Here is a 26,668-nt window from a genome sequence, read left to right as displayed (position 1 = left end):
CTACGCTCCCAGTCCGACACAAACAAACAACTACGCTCCCAGTCTGACACACAAGAACAACTCTATCCCAGTTCGACACACACAAACAACTACGCTCCCAGTCCGACACACACAAACAACTATGCTCCCAGACCGACACAAACAACTATGCTCCCAGACCGACACACACAAACAACTACGCTCCCAGTTCGACCCACACGAAAAACTACGCTCCCAGTCCGACACACAGGAACAACGCTATCCCAGTTCGACACACACAAACAACTACGCTCCTGATCCGACACAAACAACTATGCTCCCAGACCGACACACACAAACAACTACGCTCCCAGTTCGACCCACACGAAAAACTACGCTCCCAGTCCGACACACAGGAACAACTCTATCCCAGTTCGACACACACAAACAACTACGCTCCTGATCCGACACACACAAATACACAAACCTGCTAAACATACTTCTCACTTTTACTTAGCGCCCTTTGTGTTTTTTTCTTCACTCAGTTCCTCATTCTGTCTGTATAGAGAGTAAGTTCTAATGGGGACATGAAGAAATGCTCACTGTTCTTACACAGATTATTAAAATGATTTGCATTTTCTTTGCAAACAGAGCTGGGCTCTTAACATTCAGTTCCCACTTTGTGAAGTGCACATGTACAAACTAAAGCAACCCAATGCTTCTGCTCCATAAACTCTACTTTTATGAGGCCTGTTATGCTCTTTATTTATTTTTTTGACCTATAGCTGTTAATTCACTTATATTTAGCGTCAAGGCCATGTCATTGATAGAGTTGTACTGGGCTCCATTATATTCCCAGGTGTTTTTAATATTCACCTCATGAATGCAAATGAAGAGGCTAAATTTATAAATAATATAAAACGCTCTTAGTATAATATAGCCCATCCAACACCACCTTTAACTATAACCTCAGTAAAAATGTAATTTAATTTACACTTATTCCCCAGGGTCATTAAAACTGGAAACTTTGAAGCAAAAAGTTGAATCTGTATTTTGGCTACTTATAAGGAAAAGAATCAGACATTTTAAGAAAAAAGTTGTGATATTGTGAGAATAAAATCATAATTTTAGGCTACATGTAATTTGAGAGGTAATAGCAGAAGATCAGCTTGTCAGCCGTATTCACAAATATCAAAAATATTTTATCTTGTGGATCATCAGCCCCATATTATAATCCATGTCAGGACTTTGTATAATAAACTTTCTATTTTCATTATTCCTTCTGAAATACGTGAAGTTGAAATCCATTTTTGCACAATACCACAACAACACAAAATGTTTGCACAACACCACTATCAAATGCTCCAAATCCCTTTTTTCTTTAGAAATTTAGAAATCCTCATTGTTGAATGATACTAATCATATCTTCCATTATAAAGAGAAACGGTCATAAATATAGAGAAAGGTATAAAGACATAAACCCTCCCCTAGCCCTGCACAAAATGCCAGCAGAGCTCTGCTTTAACCTAACGCTGTCCGATTGTAAGAGTTGCCTGTGCAGAGCTTCACCGTGTAGCTGTGTCCAACGGGCCGTGCTGCCGAACATTACGTCAAATTCATCCTTATCTGGAGACAGAAAATAATGAGTATAGCCAGCAGAAATTCAAGTCTAGTGCAGGCAGTTTCCCCTGGAGGGATTTAGACAGAGCCCTCTCTCCCTCTCTCTGCTCTGTCAAGTCTTTCAACATCAGGGTTGTTAGGATTTACAGTGTTTGGCTGCTCTCGCCAACCTATATTTTAGGACTACCTATTCAGCCACCCTGTCCTCTGCCATGTCCCCACAGGCAGCACCATCACCCCTCTGCATCCGGGCCTGTGCCTCTTGATGAATTCATACCTAACAGCCAGAAAAAGCATATTCAGCAACAAATGAAACACATTTATTGAGATTTGTCTGGCTAAATTATTCCCAGATTTGACTGAGTTTTGTGCGATGCTGTGATGTAATAATTCCATAAATATTCATGCGTGCACTGAGGCAAAACACAGAGCCTCTAAAAAGTATGAAGCAATGTGTTTGAATCGATATATTTTCTCCCTTGAGAATTGAATAAATAGTTAGTACACGCAATTTAGCAGTGGAAACCTCGAGCTGCAGGCTACATTCAGGCTGTAGCTGCACACGGTACCGTTCCTGCTCTGTGACTCACAAGACACTCAAACTATCTCATCAATCCAGCTGCTGCTCTGCGCATGTGCACCTGCAAACATACAGGTCAGAAATGTTCTGTGCATGCACTCGAACCTCTCGTCGCTTTCGGGCTGCCAATAAAATTGACAGTCACCTGGTGAGTTAAAGGGATAGTTCACCCAGAAAAATGCACGCTTTATTTACTCACCACTTTGCCGATGGAGGGGTGGGTGAACTGCTTGAGTCCACAAACGCTTTAGGAGTTTCAGGGGGTAAACAGCGTTAAAGGGTTAGGGTTATTAGTGACTGATTCTTTCAAAGGCAATAAAACAACAGAAAAAAAACTAACATCTCTGCATGCTGCTCCTATGGTGTCGTCTAAGTGTCCGCAAGCCCCGCCATTCACATTCAACTCGAAAGGAGGTCAATTATATTTTATATGGTTAGATTAGATAGAAATGTATTGACCGACACATTCACTTGTTACAGCAGCAGGCAGGTCAGAATGAGGTACACAAGAGAATAAAGAAATATAAAAAGGACAATAGAATAAAAATAAAGAAATTAAAGTTAAATAACTTTCTGTAAAGGGCAAGAAAGAAATCAGTTTGTACATGAGGGGTAAAAGTTGTGTGCTTTCCGACAGGGGTCATTCAGGGAACATGGGAATGCTAACGTCCACTCGCAAAGCCAATCCTGATGGACTTTTAGGCTTAAACACAGTGTAAATGACCTCTTTTCGAGTCGAATATGAATGCCGGGGCTTGTGGATGCTTGTATGACACCACAAGAGCAGAATGGAGGCATGGTATGTTATTTCAGTTTTATTACTGAAGCTTTAATCACTAGTTACTTCGATTGTATTGGATTCTGCTTCAACACTTTTTACCCCTGAAACTCACCGACCCCTCCATCGGCATAGGGGTGAGTAGATGATGAGTTGAGACTTTTCAGGGTGAACTATCCCTTTTTAAGCCTAAGAATATTTAAAACACCATGCGCTGTCTCAAGTGGAGATAAAGTTTGCAAAGGATACTTGCAATGTCACCAGAGAGGACGAAGAGCCGGCTCTGGACACAAACCAAAGGTTGCATTAGCGGCTTTAATGCTACACACCTGGCTGGAAAAGCTTCCAACAGGTAAAAGCCATCCGCTCAGTTAAGACGGTGACCTCTGAGTGAAATACGCAATGTCAATCTGAAACAAACTAAATCGACAGTAACATTCTGTGGGCATTCATTACCTTCTCCAGACCGATCTTTACCTCAGAGTTGTGCAGGGATAAGAAGACAAGACTTCCTGTGAAGTGTTTTGTAATATGTAGCTATGGTTATTTGTGAGACTGGTTTAATGGCTGGTGATTTTACAACCACTGTTCTAGTTTGTTGATTTCAGTGCAAGATAAGATGGTGGTTACTCTAGATTTGTTACATCATGCATATTGCTCATCTACTGGCTTCCTAGTAAACCCCTGGTAAATGTATGGAGTGCAGGAAAAGGTGGTGGCGTGCGTCCATGAGGGTTTGAGTGTTGTAGGGTTGTGTTGGTAATGTTGGTGGTCTTGTCTCCATGTTTGTTTGAATATCAAATGAGGGATCAAAGCAGCACCATCGCATCATCAGAGCAGCAGAACATATCTTCATCTCACTCCACCAACCCACTCACAGCCTGAGCAGGATTTGATTAGTATGACCACATTGGATTTCTTGAGATTCACCATGATTAAAAAATATCTATCTTGGGCCCTAAGTGTAGCCACAGCCTTGACCTGAGCTTTGTATCTGTGCTGGTAGAAGACAAACCCTTGGTACCAATTAGTACCACGATAATAACACAATCAAAAATTTGAATGGCACTCTAAACCTCCACCAAGGTCCAACAGTCCCCTAATGAAACCACATTTAAATTTACTAGATCTGGACACAGTATCAGTTCCATAACATCCATGATCTCCCCTGATCTTGGTCTTAACGAAAGTTCTTCCTGGGGTGATGCCACCGTGCCACAAAACTTCATGTAAAGCGGTTATTAGTTTTAATGTAATCCTGCAACTAACAAACAAACAAATGCAGATGAAAACATAACCACCTTGGTGGCGGTAATAATCTAACTGCACTTCTTTTGAGCCACAAAGCACTATATAATTTTCGTGAAGCATTTCTCAAATATATTGGAAGTACAACGATATTTAGAAAATAAGACTTAACATGTTTTAAAAAGTTCCTACCATCTTATGGTGTCGATGCCTTTTGGCTTTCCGCACATTGTTGAGGAAGCGGCTGCCCATCTTTTTGGCGTACCACACGGACATGAACATTCTGCTTCAGTTGCCAAGACTGAAATCGTTGTTGTGGATGACTGGGGAGCAAACGCTGCTCGCCTCTAAAATTACATACTGAGGGTGTTAAAGTGAGCTGTCCAAGTTTCTTCTTTTAGAAATACCACAAAAGCATAATTGCGAAGAGAAACATTAGGTTTAGACTCTGCCATAACAGTCGGTCAGAGACCACAGATCATCCAGATTGCCTCATAGCTTTGTAGCTATTTTAACTGCACATGGGTCCTCTGAGCATAGTAGCAAAAATAAGATGCTTTAGACACGGGATACACCTTTTTGATTGAGATGTTAAGAATTGCAAAGAGAGGAAAGTCCAATCCGCATCCTCCGCTTGGTGAGCAGGTGCTGGAGTCTTCTGTGGAAGCCTAATAACCTCGACCAAACCGAGGCTCGCATTTTAAAAATGACTCATCACCACTGAAGCTCGTTATCTGAAACGCAGTTGTCCTATCTTCAGAAATCCCTCATCCAGAATACAAAAAAAAGGGCCTTAACAAACAGATCCTTCCATTCTCCGTCGTCCGTGGCAGTGGACTGCGATGGCGGTGCCTCCCCTGCTCCTGGTCTGTACTCAGTGAGAATGCAGTTCATATTTTCTGCTGCTACTGTACCGTACCCCTCCCATCCCCGCTGCTGAGGGACCGGGGAGCGAGCAGGAAAGTTTGATGGCAATTACTTAGCTGTCTCTCTGCATAATGTCGACGCTGGTGATGTGAGAGGGGGAGGTTTTACACTTTGGCTGGACGTAGAAGGACAAGCGGCGCAGACTGGCCCGACTCCTCTCGCTTAAAGAGGGGACTGTAGGCCGGCTAACCCTGACTCTGTAGTGAAACTTCAAAATAGTAGTGGCAGAGATTGTGAAAAAAATACAGCTTGACACCTGACGTCTTTCCTGTTCTCGATTTTCCTGAGCTGCTTGCAGGAAGAGGAGAAGAATTCAGGTTTCAACCCACATTTTTTTCCCCCCCCCTTCTCACTCAGTCTCTCACTTTCTGAAAGACCGATGGATTGACAGGTGTGTAGTATACGCTGCATATGCACACAAACACACAAAGGCGCGCACATTTAATAGACTTACCTAAGGACACGCTGAAGGACAACCTGTTAGCTGACGTTCTCATTTTGTTAAATAAAATCTACCCATCTAGTTTTCTCAGCCTTCAAATTGCAAGGCCCCCTCTATCTTTCTTACTCCCCCCCCCACCCCCCATTCAACATGAACAGCTCTCTCCTTCTCTTTCCCAGTGCATCTCTTTTTTTTCCCTCTCTGTCTCGCTTCCCCTCTCTCCCTCCCGAAGGACCTGAGCTGCTGCTGCTGCACAGTAATTACACCAAAGCTGCAGGGACATATTTAAACATTTATTAAAGAAAACTAAGGAGGACGGAGAAAATGAAGATAGAAACCAGATATGGCTCAGACAAGAGTGCAGAGCAGAGAGGGGCGGGTATGATGGAGAGCTCCTGGGAAAACTGAAAACATTAATTGAATCCATACATTAGAACGAATCGTGTGAATGCAAAGTGTCAGGCACGTCTTGGAGGAGTGGTTCACTGTTTTGTCTGAGGAGGGTTTTTGCACAACATCTAATGTCTATTGTGTCTGTGGTGAGAGAGGACAGACACTGAGATGCATTGTTTCTCATCTGAAGAAGAGTGTAACACACACTGGGAGCGGTGTGGGGGGGGTTTCGGTCAGCACTTTGTGCCTGCTGCTTCTCACTCGCTGCTCGTCGGGTGAAGGTTAAATGACAATGTTGTGTGATATTAGGAGCAGAAGAACTTGGATCTGCCAAGATAAATATAGGCTGCTTCATGTATTGTTAAAAAAGTCAGTGAGGGAAATGGCATGAGCTTCCATTCCCTTTACTAGCTCCATGTTTAAGTTTGTTAAGTTTGTGTATTTGCAGGGTTTGAACATCAATCAATTTCCCCCAAGTGGGACAATAAAGACAACATTGCAACATTGAAAATTTAATTGTTTTTCTCATTACCTCAGAGTTGGACACAGATGCCTTAATTTTTTTAAATATTTGAAATGTGAAAGTATCCTGAACAGCCAATACCAAGATGCATATGGGACTTGCTGTAAAAGGAGGGCAATACCTTTTTAGAATTGGAACTCCTTCATTTATTATCATTCATACAAGTGCAATGAGATCAAGTGGCAAACTTGTTGGAGCATTAACACAAGTCAGTCAACACTTAAAAAAAGAATATATATTAACATATAGAAACAAATAATTTTAATAAAAAAAGATATAAACTGATGCTAAATATAACTTTAAATAAAGTTAAAACATATCATTGGGTTGGTAAGAGTTTCGGTTGATCACTAGAACATCTATCATGAAATGCTCCTTAAAACATGTAAGGTGCTGTTGACTGTGAACATGAAGATTCAACGCTGACTTGTGTTTCGAAACAGCACTTTTAACACGTTCTGTAATAGATCAAATGATGAAGTTTGCCTCTTAAAATCTGATATATGAAATCTTGAATAAAACTTTGTGTTTGCTGTCAGACGGAACAACTTTGAGTTCTGATCACGGCACATGATGTCACGGAAATTTATGTCGCCACATAATAAGAGGAGGACACGGCTCCGAAGACACGAGGGAGGAATCATTAATGTGAGAACAGATCAATATCAGAAGTTCTGCACAGTGTGGAAAAAAAAGTCATTTCTAATTACATTATGCCCCAAGTTTAAAAAAAATATATGTCATTTGAAGCTAAAGCACCTCTTTGCTAAATCATGTACATAACCCAAAGACCTCGTCTCACTTTGCCAAACCGTTGCAGGGCTTCCAGAGACAATCCTTCCCATAAATCAACGAGGCCTGGAGTGGAACTGGCAAAGCCCACGCCATTAACGCAATAAAGAGACAGTGTGACGACACCACCTACACATCAACGACAACCACACGGGCTCTACGGCGGCGGCTGCACGGACATCCACACACAGATGGGTTACATCCTGGAGACACACATACCGAACCGGCGTGGAACATGGAATGCATGCATATGTTGAGTGAAGGAATGTGTATGAAGACATTTTTCTGCCTGATGACTTTACACTGAAGGGTACAGATGTCGTTGTTGAGCAGTTTAATTATAAGCAGCCACTATTAGACGGGGGTGTGTTCAAGGTCAGGGCGAGCAGACAAAGTCAATCAAATGATGTATAGTTACAAGCGTAACAACTTGTTCAACAGAGAGTGAAAGACGGATTTAATAGTTTAATCCTTCTAATGATCCCTTATAAATCCTCAAAGTTCACTTCTAACCCCGCTTCTGTTTTCAGATTTTCCGTGTTTTACACTTTATTTTATATTGTTTGCTTTGTGCTTACGTGTGATTTCCTCTGCCGTCGCCTTTTGTGTTGCCAGATAGACACAATCATGGTCGCGAGTCATGGCACATAAGCCTTATACAAACTGTCTGATCATAAAAAAGGTTTATTGGGAAAGCACCGCAGCCATCTTTTCAAGGTTATGGAAGTCACTGCACAGTCTAACACTGCCCCCTACAGGTTTCAGCCTGTCCTGCAACGAGATTACATCTACCTGTTTATTAAACCATCATGGCAACATGTAAACAGTGATGCAAATTAGGATTCATTTAATGTCCACTCATTTCTCATAGTGTCATGGCTACTGCTCCACTGATTTACATATTTAAGGATAAGTGTTTGCCCATAATTTTGCCCTGAGGAACTGCAAAGTCACCTGCACTTCTTAACACTGAAATAGGATCCACATTGCAATGCATTTCCTTCCCTGCGTAGTATCTTTGCTGCAGGAAAGCGATAGCATCTTTTTTTCCCTTTAGAGCGTGGCGCCATGAAAAATGAATATAACAGTAATATTATAGTGTAACGAAACCCAACATATAAAAACTTTTCAGTTGCGTGCATGAGATTTCACGCCCTAAAATAGTTATTGAGTGCAAGTGGAACAAATCTGTCAGACAGAGGGGTTTTGAATGACAATGATAATGAGCACACTGATATCATCGGGAGACAGATAAAATGGCGGCCGGCCGTCTCTCAGGCAGAACGCTGAGTGACACAAAGGATGAGGATTCAAAATCACACTGATGTCGATGACTGATGATGATGGCTGACGGAGCGGCAGGGACCGCTGTGCTCTTACCAGTGTGGAAACAGCTGAGGTGTACATTGGAGTGTGTCCCGTAGACATCAACACAGGCTGCAAAACAACAGAAGGGAGAGGGTCATTCTGCAGGGTATGCGGAGGGGCAAGAACAACGGTGTCGTTTTTGTTTTTCTTTAACAACGAGAGCTGAGGCTGACGAGTTCATCTACGACACACATTTACATCTGGGTTCAGAATCGAGTTCCATCAAGTCAGCAGAGCTCACACAAGGACTGCGGTTGATTCATGTGAACATTGATACTTCAAGGTTATTCCCTGGACTTGAACTCCTGGAATGTTAATACAAACTAGAAGAATGGGGGTGTTTTAATGACCCGGCTGTCTGTGAATCTCATATGTCCATCCATCCATTACCTACACAGAGGGGGGAGAAAATCCCAGTTGACATTGGGCGAGAGGAGGAGGGGGGGCACCGTGGACAGGTCGCCAGAGTGTCACAGGGAGGATATACAGAGACAAACAACCATTCACATTCGGTCAAATCTAACCCCAGTCTGCATGTCTTAGGACTTCGCAAGGAAGCTGGAGTACCCGGAGAAAACCAGGACCAGGATCATATGTCTCTGTAGTTATTTACAGCTACTTAGATCATTAAAACTGTTCAAGGGTAAGTATATAAACAAGTATCTTGCCTGTATTCATTAATCTGCTACAAAGTAAATCACAAATTAGAAAAAATATTCATTAATACAGCACATGACACACATCGTAAATATGTTTGATAGCATTGATTTCTTGTTGATGGAATAATGAAAAACATCTTTGTCTGTTTAAGCAGAATAGAGTCCTGCACAGCTGGAGCACAAACAATACACCCTGTGTCTATGAATTTGACCAAATAGCATCAGTGAGAGTGTTTTCACATGTCAGGAGACACTCTCCCTCCCACTAGAACAGTTTTGTATAGCAGTGTAAAGCATATTATTCAAGTGTGAATGTTGGGACAGATGTATTTGCTGATCCTGCTGGGGACTACCCGGGAGTTGGGTTCGTGCTGATCCGGACATTTACAGATTATGTCTGTGTGCGCCTCTCTTTCCTCGTACAGACGGCGTCTTTTATGTATAGCTCCTCTGGAGACTTCTGTGCATTGCTCAATGGTGCATCTACCCCTCCTAAGACTTTACTAGTGAGGAGGTTATAACCGGCACAGCAGGGCATTGAAAGGCTCAGACCCCAAGCAGGGAGAGGTGGGACTGTGTAAAGTGAAGGGGAAGAGTAGGAGAAAGAAGAGACAATCATAACCAGGAGGCCCCCCAGCTGACTGAGAACATCTTTAACTTTCAAAAGTTAAATAGTTTGGTTGAAGACTAGAACGTACACAATGTTTTTGTATGATGTGTTTGGGATGGTGGTGGGAACTTTGTTTACAATTTTGATACCAAAGAACAGTTTGAAGATTGGAATGATGTGACTTAGTATCATGTTGTTATTTGGTGGAGGGGCCAAAGTCCCCTCAAATGCTGCATATCACTGTGTGAGGAAGCAACACACTAGTGCTAAAATCATCATCATCTAGCGTTACTCCCTTTGTCACAATCGTCATTGTAAGCGACTCTTAATCCAAATCTTCATCAATTACAGAGCAAAAACTAAATCCTCATATTCGTCATCATCCTCAGACTTATTCATTTACTACACTCTGCAATTAGAGCTCATCAAGCATAAAATGTTAATACCCGCACGTCTTGTATTACATATGAGAATACAGCCGAGTACACTATGTTCACATGAGTGGGTAAAAAACAAAATGGCTCCTCAGCCAGTCTTTGTCCACTGTCATCGAAGCCTCGGACTGCTTTACCTTTATCTATGTATATTTTTACATATGTATCTTTTTTTTACACATTGTTATTCATGCACACAATCCTACTCTGGACCTTTAAACTTCATAGTGCGTTCCGCTCTCCCTGAAGAGAAACACAAGACTTCATAAATAATGGCAGCATTCCAGAAATAGAAATAGGGCCAATCCTGGTTCCCAAACATTGTGAACAACATCAACATGCTCCCTTTTCTGCGATAGGAGAAAATATCCCCAAGATGGAATTTTGCTGCATTGTTCGTTTTTTAATAACAATGTAATCATTGATTTTCTCGTCGCCATTACACGTTTATAGTGTGAGCTTTGATTCAGTGAGCAGCAGATGGAGGAAATATCCAATGTTAATTCATGATGCCGCTCCAATTTGAAATCTAGTCATAAAATCTGTGTATTTCATGTAAAGTTGTACCTGTATGTCTGGAGGGGTAATGTGAAGAAAAGGCCTTGCACACATTCCTCCCGACAGAAGGGATTTTATAGTATACACTTCCAAATAAGCCCAGCACCTAAGTAATGAGCTAGTCGCCAAATATACCACTGAAATGTTCTTGCTTATTTTGGACTCTGTAATTTTCAGGGACATGATGTCAGGAGATCCATTAAGTACAGGACCGTGTATATTACATAATATACAAAGCACTCTTCATTTACATAGTCTGAGAGTTCAATATGGTGATATGTAGTAATTTCACATGAACTCATAAATGAATTTACTTATTGCTGATGGTTGGCAAAACAACGTCAAGACTCACAAAAGCTCCTTGGCCTAAGAAAAGTGTGATAAGAAAAATGCATGAATAATACCAAGCTAATTAAGGAGAAAATCCTGTTATACAAACACCACTGACGGATGATGGGTGGTCAACAAGTTCCCTCTGCTACTTGCTTGAGCTCCTTCCATTACCGCTGATCACTTCAGCAGCAGCTATCCAGCACTTTATTCTCTGATTTCAATGAAACACATTGGGAGTCAGAACAATCGAGACTCTTAAGGACGTGGACGTGCGGTGCAGCCACAGTGAAGAGCAGACACGTGACACAAACAACACGTGTTGATGAGTATTGTGCGTATTCTAATATCTTCTCCTTTTGATGCCTAATGAAGATCCTTGATTCAAGTGTTCACCTCTGAGGTGCTGACTGCCTACACTTTTAACACTGCCTTGAATAATACAAACAAAACAATTAAAGATCTTACCCGCCAAACCCAAACCATAGACATTATTATGTCTCATCTATAGCATGTGAACTGACAAAAGGTAGCAACTGTCGTGATTCAATTATATTTTTTATTATTGTCAACAAATCTCATGAAAGGCTAAAACAAACAATTTTTATCTGTCTCTCCATTTTCCACTTTCTCTACTGTGTTTGTGCCTCCCAGTCAATAAACACTTAATGGACTGCAAAAACACACAAAAGTATTTTGAAAAATAAAGTTGTCAATTGTTTTTCAAGCATCAAGCTTGAACAAACTTTTTTCATTTTTTAAAAGACGTTTTTTAATGTACTTTTATAAAACAGCCAGTTACTGTGGCTTTAAGCAAAGGTTCCTCAAAAAGGACTTAATAGAGCATTGGTTGGGCACTATTTTTAGAGGTGGATTAACACTTATTATTGAGCTAGTGAATATTTATGGCAGACGAAAAGCTAATGAGAGACAGAGTGATTCAAAATAAACTGCATTAACCTCATGTTTATTTAAAGTAAAGGCCATTTGCAATGGCGTGGCTTATTCATGTGATTTTTACAGTTTCTAGACACAGGAGGTGTGACACAGAGGATTTAACTAAACTAAACTTTGCCCACATGATCAATACTTACAGTCAGTAGATATGATCCTCTGATTTTTGTGGTTTCTTAAATATATTTGCCGTATGAAAAACATATAATCTATCACACTCATTCTCTTTTAAGGACATTTATTCAGAGACCTGTTAGAGATACTAACTTCTTGCTGTTTGTTTGTAATTATTATTTGGCATAAAGTGATATTTCCTGTGTGTGAACTCATAGTTCTACCGGCAAAGTCATCATTTAGAAACTCTGAAGGCACAAGGCCTCTGGGAAATAACTGAATCATTCACATAATGGATGTGAAACACTGGAGGTTAGACATCACATTTACATTTTTCTCTTAAACAGACTTGAATTGCATTGTAATGGTGTATTTTAGAGAAAGGACACAGTCTCTTTCCCCGTCACCCGGATAAATGGTGCTTACTGATCCCCTGGTGAACGGCAAACTCCACTGGGACAAAGGGAGTTTATCAAACCAGCAAGAAAGGTCAGAAGTGGACATCTCTCTGGGGAGATTATTTCATTGTGCTTGTGTAACAAAGCACATGAGAGACAAGACACTGTCATATATTTGTCATTGCTTCAGTACATCAGTACATCAGGGCCAAAACATCCCGGAAAAGTGGTCCAAACAGCATCTTACATTATATCAGGCTGACACGTGCACACTCAGCTGTCCCACTCTGTGTTGGCTGCAGCAGCTGCTGGACTGACACCTGACAAAGCAGCTCCCAGTAACTCAGAGACATACAGACACTGTTAGACCAAACAACCACGACCAAATTCTGTCTGGGGATTGCTTCTCTCTGTTTTTGGTTGAAGTCAATTGAACTTTTCCTGGTAGCTGATTTCAGTGGTTGATTTTAGATACTGGTGATCAGTGTAATCATAGTCTCCTCTTCCTGCTGTTATATTATGGATACAGGTGTGACCCTCTTGTGCTTTTCAGAAAACTTGGAGCCAGATTCTGCACAGTAGTGATTGTAGTGTTAAGCCATGGTATCAAGGTCCCGCTGATATGCACATCCGAATAATCGGACGTTAGTTCCAGCTGTTGATTATGATATGTCACCCAATTGTATGGCCTCAAATAACAAATTAAAGCTAACTGCCTGAAATGACAGAAACAGTCTTTAAGAAAAATGTATTTAATGTTTAACTTGACATTTAAAGTGGGAGAATATACCGCCTTTACTACAGCCACCAGAGGGCGATCAAGGCACTTTGGCTTCACTTTTGGGCAGCAGTCATGTAATATATCTTTATATACAGCCTAATAACGTAAGTGACCTTTATCTGGAGTATTTTGCTCCAGTTGCAGTTTGTTCAGTTTCTGTCCAGGTGACCAAGGAGCAGTGAACAAAAACGAACAGAATATAATCAATAACGTGATGTGTAACTCTTATGATACACTGATATGCTGATAATTCAAAATTCTGCGGCTTTGTGTGTTAGTTCTTTGTCCTTTAACATAATGAATTGTTTCTAGTGTCCCGTATGACGCGCTGAACTGTCTCTTCAATGCCACCACTCAACTTTTCACTTTCTCTCAGCACCAGCAAGGATAAGTCTCCATGGCCACCATCGCTCACGCTGAACACGCTCTGCATGTTTTAAATGGAGGCTGTAAAGCACACTCACTCATTCTCTCCGCTCATTAACAGAGAAGATTTTAATGGACATATCTGCTCCCCAGCGACTTCACTGTGCGGCCCTGTGGGAAATCTGGAAACGCTCACCCCTCAAAGCAAATACATACAGGAGCTCTAAAGTCTTAATATCCGGTGAGGCTGTTGAATAACATGTGTGGGCATATGAGACGGATCGTTATTAAGTGAGCATTAGAGCTTACACCTGCTCGCACTTGTAGCTACAACACCTACAGTGTGTACTCATTATTGCACTGCAGGCAAAGTGACTGTGCTCGTGTTCCGACTGATGTCAGCTGTATCTTTGGACTGTGTGACCAGTAGCTCCTGTGTCCTCTGTGTCGATGCCTCCTCTCTGTCTCTTAGAGAGACATTTTCAAGGTGTAAGACATTTGTCTCAGGTGAGGAGAACATGAACTGAATTCAATAGAGGGCATTCCTCCGCCAAGGCTCCCACAGCCCTGTCTAGTTCTTACAGTAGAAGTGTAAAAGAAAATGGGAGATAATCTGAATAATTTTTTTTTCATAAAAAAATTGTACGAAACAGTGGCCATGAAACCAGTGTAACATATATTTTACTCTAAGAGAAAATAAACTTATCATAATATTATATGTGGGGCCAACATAGTAGCAATTTGTATGTGTGTGTCTGTGTGTGTGTGTAGAGTTGTATCACTATCTCAATCCATGTGTGTGTAATCAGATTTGTAAATGTGCAAATCTCAATACACTTCCAAATCACATTAAACATTTACAGATTTTTAACATGTTAACAAATCTGATTACGCACACAGGGATTGTGGTACAGTTACGCAAACAGACACACACACACATACACACAGACACACACACACATACACACAGACACACGCATATACAATTGCTACAATATTGGCCCCTTATAATGTGGCTACACTTATACCACTGTTGGATCTTCTAACATTTTACATTTGCTTTACACAACCAATCGTAAGCAATTGTATTTCATCAGTCAGTGACCACTGTAATCGTTACTGTTGTTATAATTCAGTTAGGCTAAACTGATTTCTCGCCTGATCCTTTTAATGGTTCCAGTGATCAGATTACTCAGTCCTCAGTACATCTATAGTTCCCTCTTGCACTTTGATTTCCAAGCTGTTAAACTCTAATATCAAGTTACCCAATAAACAGGTCGAGGGCCAGATTACCTCATAAATATATTACATACCCATTAAAGTATTTACGTAGAAAAATATCAGGATTTCAAAACAGACAACATATTGAGCGTATAGATAGCTTTTACAATCTTAGAGCATATTATGACTCTAAATGTACAAAACTTTGCTATGATTAAAAAATCCATGTGTTGATTGAACTGGGGATATTCAGAATTATTAATTAGTTAACATATTAAGGGACGAAATTTGAATGTCTTATTTCACTGGGAATGTTTACATGTCACCTCGATCCCTAAAATCTAGAAAATTACCCACAGGACTAAAGCGGCTCACTTCACCAATGTCACGACTTAATCGGGTCAAAACAAGCTCCGTCCTCTGCTGACTGACTGTATTAGTGTTAGCTATTGATCAGCAATGTACATCACAGAGTGTGTGTGTGTCCGTCTTACCTTGACAGGAGAGATATGTGTGTGTGGCGTGTAGCCATGTATGGCCTCCATGGCAGCAAGGTTCTTGTCGCTCATATGAAGCATCTCTGCACTTTTTCCTGGAGCCAGATGTGCTGGACTGTGCTCCAAGGGGGGCGTCTCCTCATCCTGGTACCTGTACTTCTACACACACACACAGACACAAACAAGGCTGTTAGCAGTGGCAGGTCGGATGGAGCATAAAGTTTATTACTTCAAAACAAAAATAGTCATCGTGTTAAGTTATGATAAGGTTAAGATCACAAACAGAATCCACCATCAGCCTCTCATTCATGTCTCAGCTCTACTAAACACATGACAAAATGTCAAATTCACCCAACCCCCGGAGCAGTATGTCCATCACAGATGAATGCGTGCCGTCTATATGCATATCTTCTACCACATAACATGTGCGACGCCTCCATGTACAAAGTGGGGACATGATATAAAACAGAGCCTCAGAATGTTGCCATTGTGTTGAGCAATGTGATCGTCCTCCACAACCACATGGAGCAACTAGAGCCTGTGACTCATGGCAGCTCTACAGCAGCAGATCACGCAGCTTCTTCCTCGTGACCTCACTCCCCTACCGATATCCCACACCTGGGCAGCCTGCCAGCAGCCCACTGTGTCCGCCACACATGGTAGGCTTCATTCTAGGTGTGATGACACAAAATACGCACGCGGCATTTCCCATCACAAACGCATCAGAAGGTGGGCAGCATCACAGTGGAGGTTCTGTCCCACTGTCCTGTGTGACAGCGCTTACGTTTTTCTACCAGCCCCTAAAGCCCCCCCCCCCCACAACATGCACTGCTGCACTGCAGATGTGTAGCAGTCCGGTCTGAAGACTGAGAAATTCGGAGAAGATCATTTGAATTTTGGCTGATGCCCTGATGGCCAACCCCGCCACTCTCCTCTCTCCTTTCCCTTTTTTGGGGGGGGGGGGGGGGGAGGCAGACGGAACGGGAGGTGCTCCACCCAGCCCCCTGTCTCAGACAGGGCTGCCTAGCAACCAGAGCCGAGCAGAGATTGCAGTGCCAGGGTCGGGGCTGCCGGCATCGGTCCAGGATCACATTACACTGAGACAGCAAGAAAGAAAAGGAGTGAAATTGAGATGAAGATAGAGGAGAAAGTGAGGGGGGTGGGTAAAAAAGAGAAAAAAAATTGAGTCTGTCAATAAAAGGGAAGCAGAGAACAGCAGCGTGGGAGGGGGGGGGGGGCAGTGGAGAGGAAAATGAATAGTTGTTGATATCCCCCTTCCATGATTACAGGTTTATGAGAAGGAAAACCCAAGATTTGTCTTCATTTTCACACTGCCACATTAATATAAACATGGATTAAACACTATGCACCTGTATACCACCAATTACATGTGGACAATAGAATACCGAGCTGAAGCACTGCTGCATAATTGCTACAATTAAAACCTTACTACATCTGTAAACCTTTTATTCAACGACAACAATCACAATCTAAAACTTGTAAAAAATAGTAAACAACATGAATCACAGCTCAAAATAGCCGAGTTCCTTGCTGCCTCCCCCTTCTCCTGCATGACCAACGTTCATGTTGCCATGTCGCCTTCTGTCCCACTGGTGGGGGGATGTGACAGTCGGTGCTCTGGGTGCGTTACAACATGTCCTTTCTGCAGAGCGCTAGGTACGTCTCTTTTTACCGGCACATTGTATCATTCTGCAGAGTAACTCCACGTTCAAATATACTGTGCAGAGTCCGAGACTAATTTATCTGGAAGAGGAAGAAGACTAGATTGATATAAGAAGCTCAATTCTGAAAAGTGTGAATACTGTCGATGTAAAAGACTATTTTCAGACCTTTCTCACCGAGAGTCGAAGCAGAGGAGGACACACTTAACATTTCCCCTGCTAGTTAAATATTGGTGGTTGTGTTTCAGATATAAATCCGTCCCTCATTTAATGATCACTATGCGAACAGGCAGCTCTGAGTCCTGCGACAATCAACCAGGAGAACTTCTGCCCAAGATGATGATGCCTTCAGGGGCCAGTGTGCTTGTCAGATGGATGGTCGGGTATAGCTTCATAAACCCCCTTCCCCCAAACACCTATACGCCGGCATATAAGGGGAGTCTGAGGACCGGGGTTATACTCGTATCATCAAAACTAGGTCATATAAGATCATGTTGGAAATCAATGTCGTTTATTGCTGTTCTGAACACTCGAGCCTGAAGGAGAAGGGAAATCTGGCCATGGTAGAGAGCCAAGCTATCCGAGCATCCAAATAACACTTTGGGTGGAGTATACAACCATTTGTGTCCGACTGACGACTGGACATTCACACACACTTATCGTTATGATTGGCCAGATGCTACTTGTCTCTCCAGCTCTCTCTCCATTTCTTGAAAACTATTTCCGTCACATCCGAGTGTAAGAGGACCAATGCCTTCAAGGAGAGACTCGTGGAAAATCAGCACCATTATCCCAGCGTTTAAATGAAACTGCATCTCCTCACTTTCAATGACAGCCGGGCTCACACTCCACCCTCGTGTGTGGCCATCCGCATCAACTATAAACTGAGGCTTGTGATTTGCGAGGCGGCGGGACGACAAGTAGAACAGGGGTTATATTTTTTCTCTGTCAATAAATTTGAACACAGGGTTCATACGCTGCACAATTTCACACTAATTCACTCATCGTGATTTACTGTCTGGTCTTGGCTACAGGCCTTTGGTAGTGCAGTGTGTGCGACTCCAGCCAAGCCGGTTCTGTTTTTACCTGCAAGTGGTTGTTTGTTTGCTGTTACTTGGCAGGTTTAAGCAAAAACTAATGAACAGATTATCACAAAACTTAATGAACATGTGGCATGAGTCAGGGAAGAACCCATTACGTTTTGATTTGGATCTGGATCAGGGTGTGAATCCAAGTTTTATTTTTTTTGTTGCACATTTTCTTACATTTTTGTTAAATGTTTATTCAGGGATCTTAAATAAAAAAAATCTGGCATGTAGAGGGGACTGAAATTCATGAGTGGTGCAGATCCAAATAAAAATATGCATCTAGGGATGTGACTGAAAAATACACATTAAATCTACTATGTAGACATGTTAACATCAGCACTAGTGTCCGGAGAACATCCAGATAACTATAGTTGCTGTGATACAAAGGAATGTTGCACCACAGGTATGAAATTAATATTGGTGTTATGTCTTCTCTGTGGTTCAGCCTGAACGATTGCAAGCAACTCTCTGATGAATAATTAACCCCATTTACTTCCTGTATGATTTCATTCAAATAAGCACCAAACAATTACCATACACTTAAATCTAAGTCTGCAAGGTTTGATGAAACCCAATAGTTTTACACAAATGCATTTAGAGGCCACAGAAGTATCAATGTCTCTTCTAAAACTTAAAGATGTTTTCTCTTACAGTGCAACAGGAGACTCATTTAAATGTTATAGAGGAATTTCTTCTCTTATGTTATGATATGTTGTCCGCACCCTCATGCCCACAGTGACATTAACACAGGCCTGGAAACATAAAGGAAAAACTGGAACTGGAATGGAATCATCATCTGTTAAATTACTTTTCCTGAAGCAGGAGGGTTAAAAGACTATAACAATTAAAAACTGCTTGTAATGTACAAACTAAACCCACTAACACCTCTAACAGGGGTAAGTGTATTATTGTATCTTCATGGAAGGCCACCAGTACATCTGTGAGGAATAACTCAGTTGGAAAGGTGAATATTAGGAGATTATTTGCTAGCCCACCTGTACTGAAATAATACTTTCACATTGGCCAAAGAAGCTGCTCCTTCAATGGTTCAACTTAACGTTAAGCAAATGTCAAACCCTATCTACCGTCATCTCTGTTTGTAATTCAAGGACCAACGTTAAGCTTTAAATTGCTGTGAGTTAGGTAATGGAATGAAATCTAATCTCACCTCTCAGGCAAATCATTTCAGAGATACTTAGACTCCGAATGCACTCGATGTGCAGGCTGTGACACGAACCACCAGCAGCTCTTCAGGTGTAAATCAAAGCTCCCTGCAGCATCTCTTCAAAATTTAAGCTCTGGCAAGTTCATCTATTTGCATTTTTCTAAAATGATAATGAATCCTTCATTTTTTTAATGTTTGGATTAATTTGAACAGTTCCTGCTTAGATGAACTCAGGGGGATTTTATGCTGAGTGATACAGTAAATCTGTGTGTCACCTCACAGCGTCATAAGAAGGAATTACATGCTTAGTTTAGTTGAATGCTGGACAGTGCATGGCAGTGATGAGGTAGGCAAATGTGCTTGAATTGAACTAAATTAGAAAAATAGATGCAAATAAATAGATGTTTAAAATTGAACAGAAACGTGTACATCAAGAGTACACAAGTGATAATTAATAATCAAAAAAATACATAAATGCAGTTGAGCACAAGTTTGGTATCCAGCTCTTCTGTAAGACTTACACACATGTTTCTGTGCAGCTACGCAGCCATTTTTACCTCGGTCAAAGAGGTAATGTTTGCGGTTTGTTAGTTAGCATCGATATGCAAAAAACTTATCAACAGATTTTCATATTTGTTTTGCCACTTTGTTATGGAATAGGGCATTTTCTATATTTTCTTTGATTTCTTAGAGAATAATTCATGGTTCTTGGGGAAAATGTAGGGGACTGATATTCATGACAGATCCAAATAAAAAACAGGATGTAGTTCATTTATATGTGTTTTCACAAGGAGACTGTTTGGCCTTGGTGGAGATATGTGCTCTAATATGGGCTATTCTAGTTTCTACATTTCAAATCCACATCTTGATGCCACTTGCCTTTTAAAAAAAATAATAAAAAACTTCTTTGGTATGAAAACATATTTTACAGTGTATCTCTTGTATTCACCCATTGATTCTGGCTCTAGTTCATCCATCAGTAACGCTGTCAACATGAGTTTACCTCCCTCCACATACTGTATGTAGGCCAGAACACCTGCTGGATGTTATTGGAGCAAACGTTCACACCCACCTACTTTCAAGGCCAATGCAAGGAACCATGTCGCATCAGCCGCACAGCATCATCCCTCATCGTCACTTTGACAGAGCATCATGAAGGTTAGGCTCTCTGATGGTCATCTGAACTCCATCATCTCCACCACAGTCCATCAGTATGCAGCCCTTGTTGCCCTCTTTGTTGATTTTCACTCTCAAGTTTCTCCTCGCATGCCAAAACCCAAACACAGCTCTCATCTCATTTGCATTATCACAAATTGACCCAACAGTCCAAATGTTTTTCTTCGTGCATACGTTTTTGTGAGCCTCAGAAGACAGGAAATTCACTCATCTCCTGCCGGTGCTCACTTTAAGTATATCCTCTAAAGAGTTTCAACACAAGACTTGGACAAGTGTTAGTACCCTGTAGCTATTCTGCAACAACAACAGCAGCAGAATCAGCAGAGCTTTACACTTACCATGGGGCAGAATGCTTAAAGCTGCACCAGGCAGGATTTGAATGTAACAAAGCATCCAGTCAAATCAAAAAGTGGGGCTACAACAAAGACAAGCTTCTTATCCCCCCATGGAGACGCTCTAGATTCCCCCTCTTTCACCCTAATTTAAGTCTGCTGCTGGGTGTAGTCCCTCTAATCTCATTGTAATGCTGAAAGTTAGCAGGGAAATACAAAGCTTCTACCTGGGAGTGTATTTACTCATTTATAATTTATTATACATTTATTAATATATCAGAATTCAAGCTCTAAGGAAAGCAACGGAAAACATATCCACCCCTGTTAAAAAGGTGTGTATTTGTGATCGATCATCAAGGTTCTCAGGTTCTCCTGTTAAAACTTTGATTAAACATTTAAAAACATTTTCTGAGCTACATGTTTTAAAGCCCATTACCGTCCAAGACTTTCTCTAAGAATACAAACTAAAGTCCCTGAAGTGCTCTTGAGCTTCTGTCACCATCTGTCATATGTCATAAAAAATTAAGAAAACACACGTTTTTTCTCTCCTCGTACTTAAATGCTCAGTACTGTTTTAGAAGTGCAACATTCAGTCTTCAGCCTGATTAATTCACTTGCTAATTTATGTTGATCCAAGTCAAATTGATGAGATCCTGAATATCATTTCTGTGACATGAATCATCATTGATAAAAAACCCACACAAATGTATCATCCTGGAATTTAATAATCAGACAAGAGTCATAGATACAGTAAATTGTGGTGTATAGTGGGTGTAGCTTGGCTGTCGTCCTACTGCTGCTGGTTGTGTGCGGTGGGGGTGGTTCCTGTTTTCACAGGAAACTCGCACTTGTATCTAAGACAAAATGGGAACAATATTCCGAAAAATGTTTCAGGGAATCTGACGATTGCCTGGATAAGTCTCCATGACATCAAACTAGATAATAACCACCTTATCCTGATGATGCAAAATAATGGACTCAAACTTTGTAAAACTGGCCCCTAAACATAACATACAATGTTTTATTTGAAGCTATTTTATATTGGAGTTTACAGTCGAGGTGCAAATTATTCCCCTCTCTTCTCCTCACAGGTCTCACACACATGCTCCAGTGGTCTTGATCATTTCTTCCCCTCCCCCTACACCCACACAAGCATGCACGGTCCATTTTTATGCTGAGTACATGCGTTTTTATGTATGTTGCACTGGAGGCCATTTTAACACAGCACTGAAAGACTGGTAAATGGCTCTACACGAGAAACAAACACGTGCAATTATAGTAGTAGTGGTTATTTCCTTTCATCCTGTGAGATTTGCCTGCAAACACAGGTCTGCAGCAATGCTGTTGGCCAATGTCTTAAAAAATGTACTTGTTTCTTATTGGTTATATTCATACAGTAAAGGAGGAATCAGAGGTTTATCTCAAATAGCTCACTCCTCAAATCCAAATTCCTCGTGACAAGACACAAAAGAAATGTCTTCATGATTCTGGCTGTAGTTTTATTTGTTTATCAATAAAAAGAGAAATGCTGTTTGTGTTTCGCTTTCTATGAATGTTCATGAACTGAAGGGCGAGTTACTTGGATTCCGTTTGTTCATCGCACTGAGACTGAATGTAATTTTAGCGGTCATTGATGCATATCTCTGCCAGATGCTTAGAGAGAGGGAGTATAAAAAAAGACATATACGTGTTATTTCCTTGTCTGTACTGTTTCTAATCAGGGTGAATTCATATCCGAGGCCTCTGTTAGTTCGTTAGTAACCATTTCTTCACCATTGATGTGCTCAACTCCAGGTTAATGCACCATCTGTCTAGTGATTATATGCAGATTGAAATTTATAAAAGAACGTTGACAAGGGTGAATGTTTGAGTTCTTTCAAGCAAGCCATCGAGACTCTCTCAGTGTGGGAACTCTCTCATCTGTCAACAAATAAACTGGTCTTACAGAAGGAGGAAAAAGAGGTTTATAGCCGGAGAGACAATAGCCAGAACCTGGCGAGTAAGTAATTGTCAGGCAGCGCTTGTTCATGGTCTCGTTCGTTCATAGCTCTGGTGAGCGGGCCAATGAGGGGGATGTATCCGTTGCCTTTTTGGAAAGTGGACCCTGCTGCTGCTAGGTTTTCCAGAATTACCAACCCAAGCTTTAACAACCGCTCGGCAAGTCACATTCAAATATTCCTACACACTTCCATTACACATCATTCACACTCTGTTGGAGAAGCCACAATTTTTTCTTGCCAAGGGACACTTTGCTATATATACCAGTGGAGCCTGGGATTGAACCACCAACCCTGTGGTTAATGGATGACCCAGTCCAAAGCTGCCATCTTGTGAGGCTGCTGGAATCCATGTTTGTCGCTCACACAACACCAGCTGCCGGACAGGATAAGAGCTAAGCTGGGAAGAGCAAGTAAGCACGGTAGTGATGATGGTTCAATCTTGCACCTGAACTCTGCACATTGTTGCTGCTGCAGTTTTCTGAGCTCCCAGTCAGAGTTCACTGCTCTTCATAAAGGAAGACGCCACAAACAGCAGGATGACATGGGTCAAATCCATAGGAAGGAAATGCTGTAAAGCTGCACAAAAAGTTACAGTAAGGATGTGAAATATAAAACCACTGCCTCACCTACAGGAATACAAACTGCTTATTGCAGTAAGGAAAGACACACCTCTGATTTAATACTGCCCTCTGATATCTTCTCCATCATTCCTCTAAATCATTTGATTGTCTGGCTGGTAATGAGTGACAGCGTGCTATTTTTCCAGTAAAGACGTCTGAGAATCGATGCTGAGAGTGAGCTGATCATCGATCCTGCTATTGAGATGACGGCACGCTGATCCCTGAGTCGTGAATCATTCATTGCATTAATGCTCCGTTTTAAACTCAATCCTTTAGCCAGTTTACATTGCGTGCCCTTCAATATGAGCGCCGTGCTGAAATGCAAACCTTCAAACTTCGGCGAGGCGGCGCGTCTTGATTAAACGTCGTGAGGCCATCAATGAGCATTAGGCATGAAAGAGCACATTAAAGTACAGCTGAAGGCTTCCGGCCACAAAAATAGTCTTTTAATTAAGATCTTGAGCTTAAGATGCGTGAGAGGCTCCGTGCCGGGCTTTGTTTCAGGACAAAGGTTATTCAGACAAATAACCTTGGAAATGAGCCGCTATTGTGACACACATGTGTAGCAAACTTACAGTACTGCTGGAGAAAGCAGGGAATTAAACCAAGCAGCAAAACCAAGAAATGGGTGCAGGATACAGAGGAACAGTGAAAAACAAATCACATCCCTGCAATATACAGCATCCCGAAAGGTCTGGCTGAGAGAAACTCGGCACCATGAGACTACAACAGACTGAACACAAGCTGTTTCAACCTGCAGGACATATGTGAACCAACAAGGTATTTGGGTATTGCACAACAATGCAGAAGGTAATCTTGAATCTTTCAGGTGATTAGCATGTTTCAGAGGACAGAATTAACTGTGGCACGATAGAGGCCGAGAATACAGCAATATTTGATACTCAAAAACAAAGTGTCTGCCGGAAAATGAGCGGAACCCCTTTTATTATAAGCCAGATCCGTCCCGATCAGCATTACACTACCAAGCACAATTCCTCTTAATTGAGCCGTTAATCCCATTTTGAAATCTGCTTTCATCACAAAAATGAATGTTTGATCACGATGACTGCAGCTATTTGAGTCTGTGGGAGTGGAGTTTTGATTTACTTTTCCACGAGGAAGACGTGGTGTCTCCAATGGAGATACGGAGGAAGAGGATGTGAGCCGGGAGAGTGGTGTGGGGACACATGGGGATTATATGCGCTAGTAAAACTCAGCACAGCAGGACCACCGTTTTTATAAAACCAGAAAGCATACACCCGCTTTAATATTTAACAGCAGTAACTTTCAAATATAGAAATTGGCCTTGTCTTAGCAGAGGAAATGGAAAAAAATATATAAATTACATCACGATGAATGAAATACAACAAGGATATCCGCCTATTTCATATTTACTGATTCGTAACTGATGAAATCCAGGATTTGTAACAGATGGAACACAAACCAAACTGTCGTAGACCAAATGATCCTCAGCTCCGAACACTTGTACACATTCATTTTGGTGAAGAGTCGCCTCAAATCCTGGCTCGAGCGTATTTGGCTTGGTAAAGGTAACAGCCTAGAGTGCCATGTGTGAGGGAACTCTGAGCTGGCTGCCATACTGGAAACACCTGAAGCTGGGAGGGAGGGAGGGAGGCAGGAAACGAGGAGCTGGGAGGCGATGGACATTTCATTGAGTGAATGAACGATCGTGCTTCTTTTGGTTCGCACATTTTCAACGTGACGGCGAGATGCAAAGTCCAAATCCGTGCCGTAAACACACGGCTATAAGGTGCGATTCATCGGGAGGCCGCAGCAGCAGCAACACTGCCCCTGCTACCTGATTTCCAGCTGGGATTCGGCCTCCATTGTAGCACAGCCTCCCTGATGATGAATGATATGCAAGTGGCCCTGAGCAATAAAGTAAATTTCCCAAGGTCACACATGTTTGCTTTTCCTTTGACACAAAGCAAGAACGTGAACCATATGTTTAGCTCCACCGTGACATGCCCCACGGGGACTGAGTGGAGGACATATGATGGTGATTGATGTTTCATTCATTAATTATCACTACCATCGACATATATGGTGAAGAAGCACAGTCATCAAACACAACCACAGCCTCCCAAGCCTGCTATATGGAAATCAGCCATATAAGCATGGGGGTGGGGGCGGGGGCGGCAAACCAGGAGCAGGCGGTGATGTAAAGGTATTGTGAGAATAAGCAGGTGCCTGAGAGCATATGGAGCAGAGAGGAAGCCATAGGTGCAGAGTGTGATCCCTGTGCTAATTGGCGGTTGTGTAAAAAGGGAAAACGCGCGCTTCGAATCAGCCACAGAAGGCGACGCGATGTCAGCTGTGGCACGAACGGCAAAACTCCGCATTTACAAACACGCGCCTCGCTTTGATTTTATTCTCGTTACACGTCTGCACAAACTCAACAGTCCAGATTGTGCATGTAGAAGAAAAGAGAGAAGAGAGCAAGAGAGAGAGGAAGGAGCTGCTGCTTCTGCTGCAAACACCGCGGCCGCCGTGCGTGGCACCGCGCGCCCCCGGAGGCTTGCTTACCTTGCACCCGAACATGAGCGACAGGGTCCGGTTGCTGCAGATGACCTTACACTGGCACATGACCGGCGACAGACACTTCAGGTTCCTGACAGCCAGAGACATCAGTCCAGAGGCTCACCCTCCTCTTCCTCCTCCGCCTCCTCCTCCTCTTCCTCAACACAAGACGGCACAGACCGGCCGCAGCTCGACGCTCCGCCGCCACTCGCCGAGAGAGAGACGCATGGACGGAGGAGATCCGCGAAGTGTGGGGGGGGCGGAGGGATGGAGAGGGACGCCCGGTGGAAATGTGACCGTGTCGCGGTGGCCGGCTCCAGTAGGCGAACTACTTCCGATCCCCCATGTCTGTTCCGCTTGTGGCGCTATACACTATCATGTTGTGCAAAGCTATAACACCGGCAGCATGATTCACAATATTCTATAGCGCACCCCCCCCACACACACATACACACCCTCTCTCTCTCTCTCTCTCTCTCTCTCTCTCTCTCTCTCTCTCTCTCTCTCTCTCTC

The 26,668-nt window shown here is 42.2% G+C and overlaps 1 protein-coding gene across 1 annotated transcript in view; it reads right to left on the bottom strand.

The window, feature by feature from the left end:
- LOC128457591 (disks large homolog 4) overlaps window positions 1-26,373 on the bottom strand; it is a 41,017-nt gene extending 14,644 nt beyond the window's left edge. The window contains exons 1-3 of the mRNA XM_053442368.1: window positions 26,162-26,373; window positions 15,549-15,710; window positions 8,642-8,698 (exon numbers count right to left, since the gene is read on the bottom strand). Of these exons, the coding sequence (XP_053298343.1) occupies window positions 8,642-8,698; window positions 15,549-15,710; window positions 26,162-26,263 (321 nt within the window). The 5' untranslated portion in view covers window positions 26,264-26,373. The remainder of the gene's footprint in view (window positions 1-8,641; window positions 8,699-15,548; window positions 15,711-26,161) is intronic.
- Window positions 26,374-26,668: the final 295 nt, after the last annotated feature.

The sequence above is a fragment of the Pleuronectes platessa genome, chromosome 15 (assembly GCF_947347685.1).
Source record: "Pleuronectes platessa chromosome 15, fPlePla1.1, whole genome shotgun sequence".
NCBI lineage: Eukaryota > Metazoa > Chordata > Actinopteri > Pleuronectiformes > Pleuronectidae > Pleuronectes > Pleuronectes platessa.
Note: the sequence above shows the minus strand (reverse complement) of the source record. Positions and strands in the feature narration are given on the sequence as shown.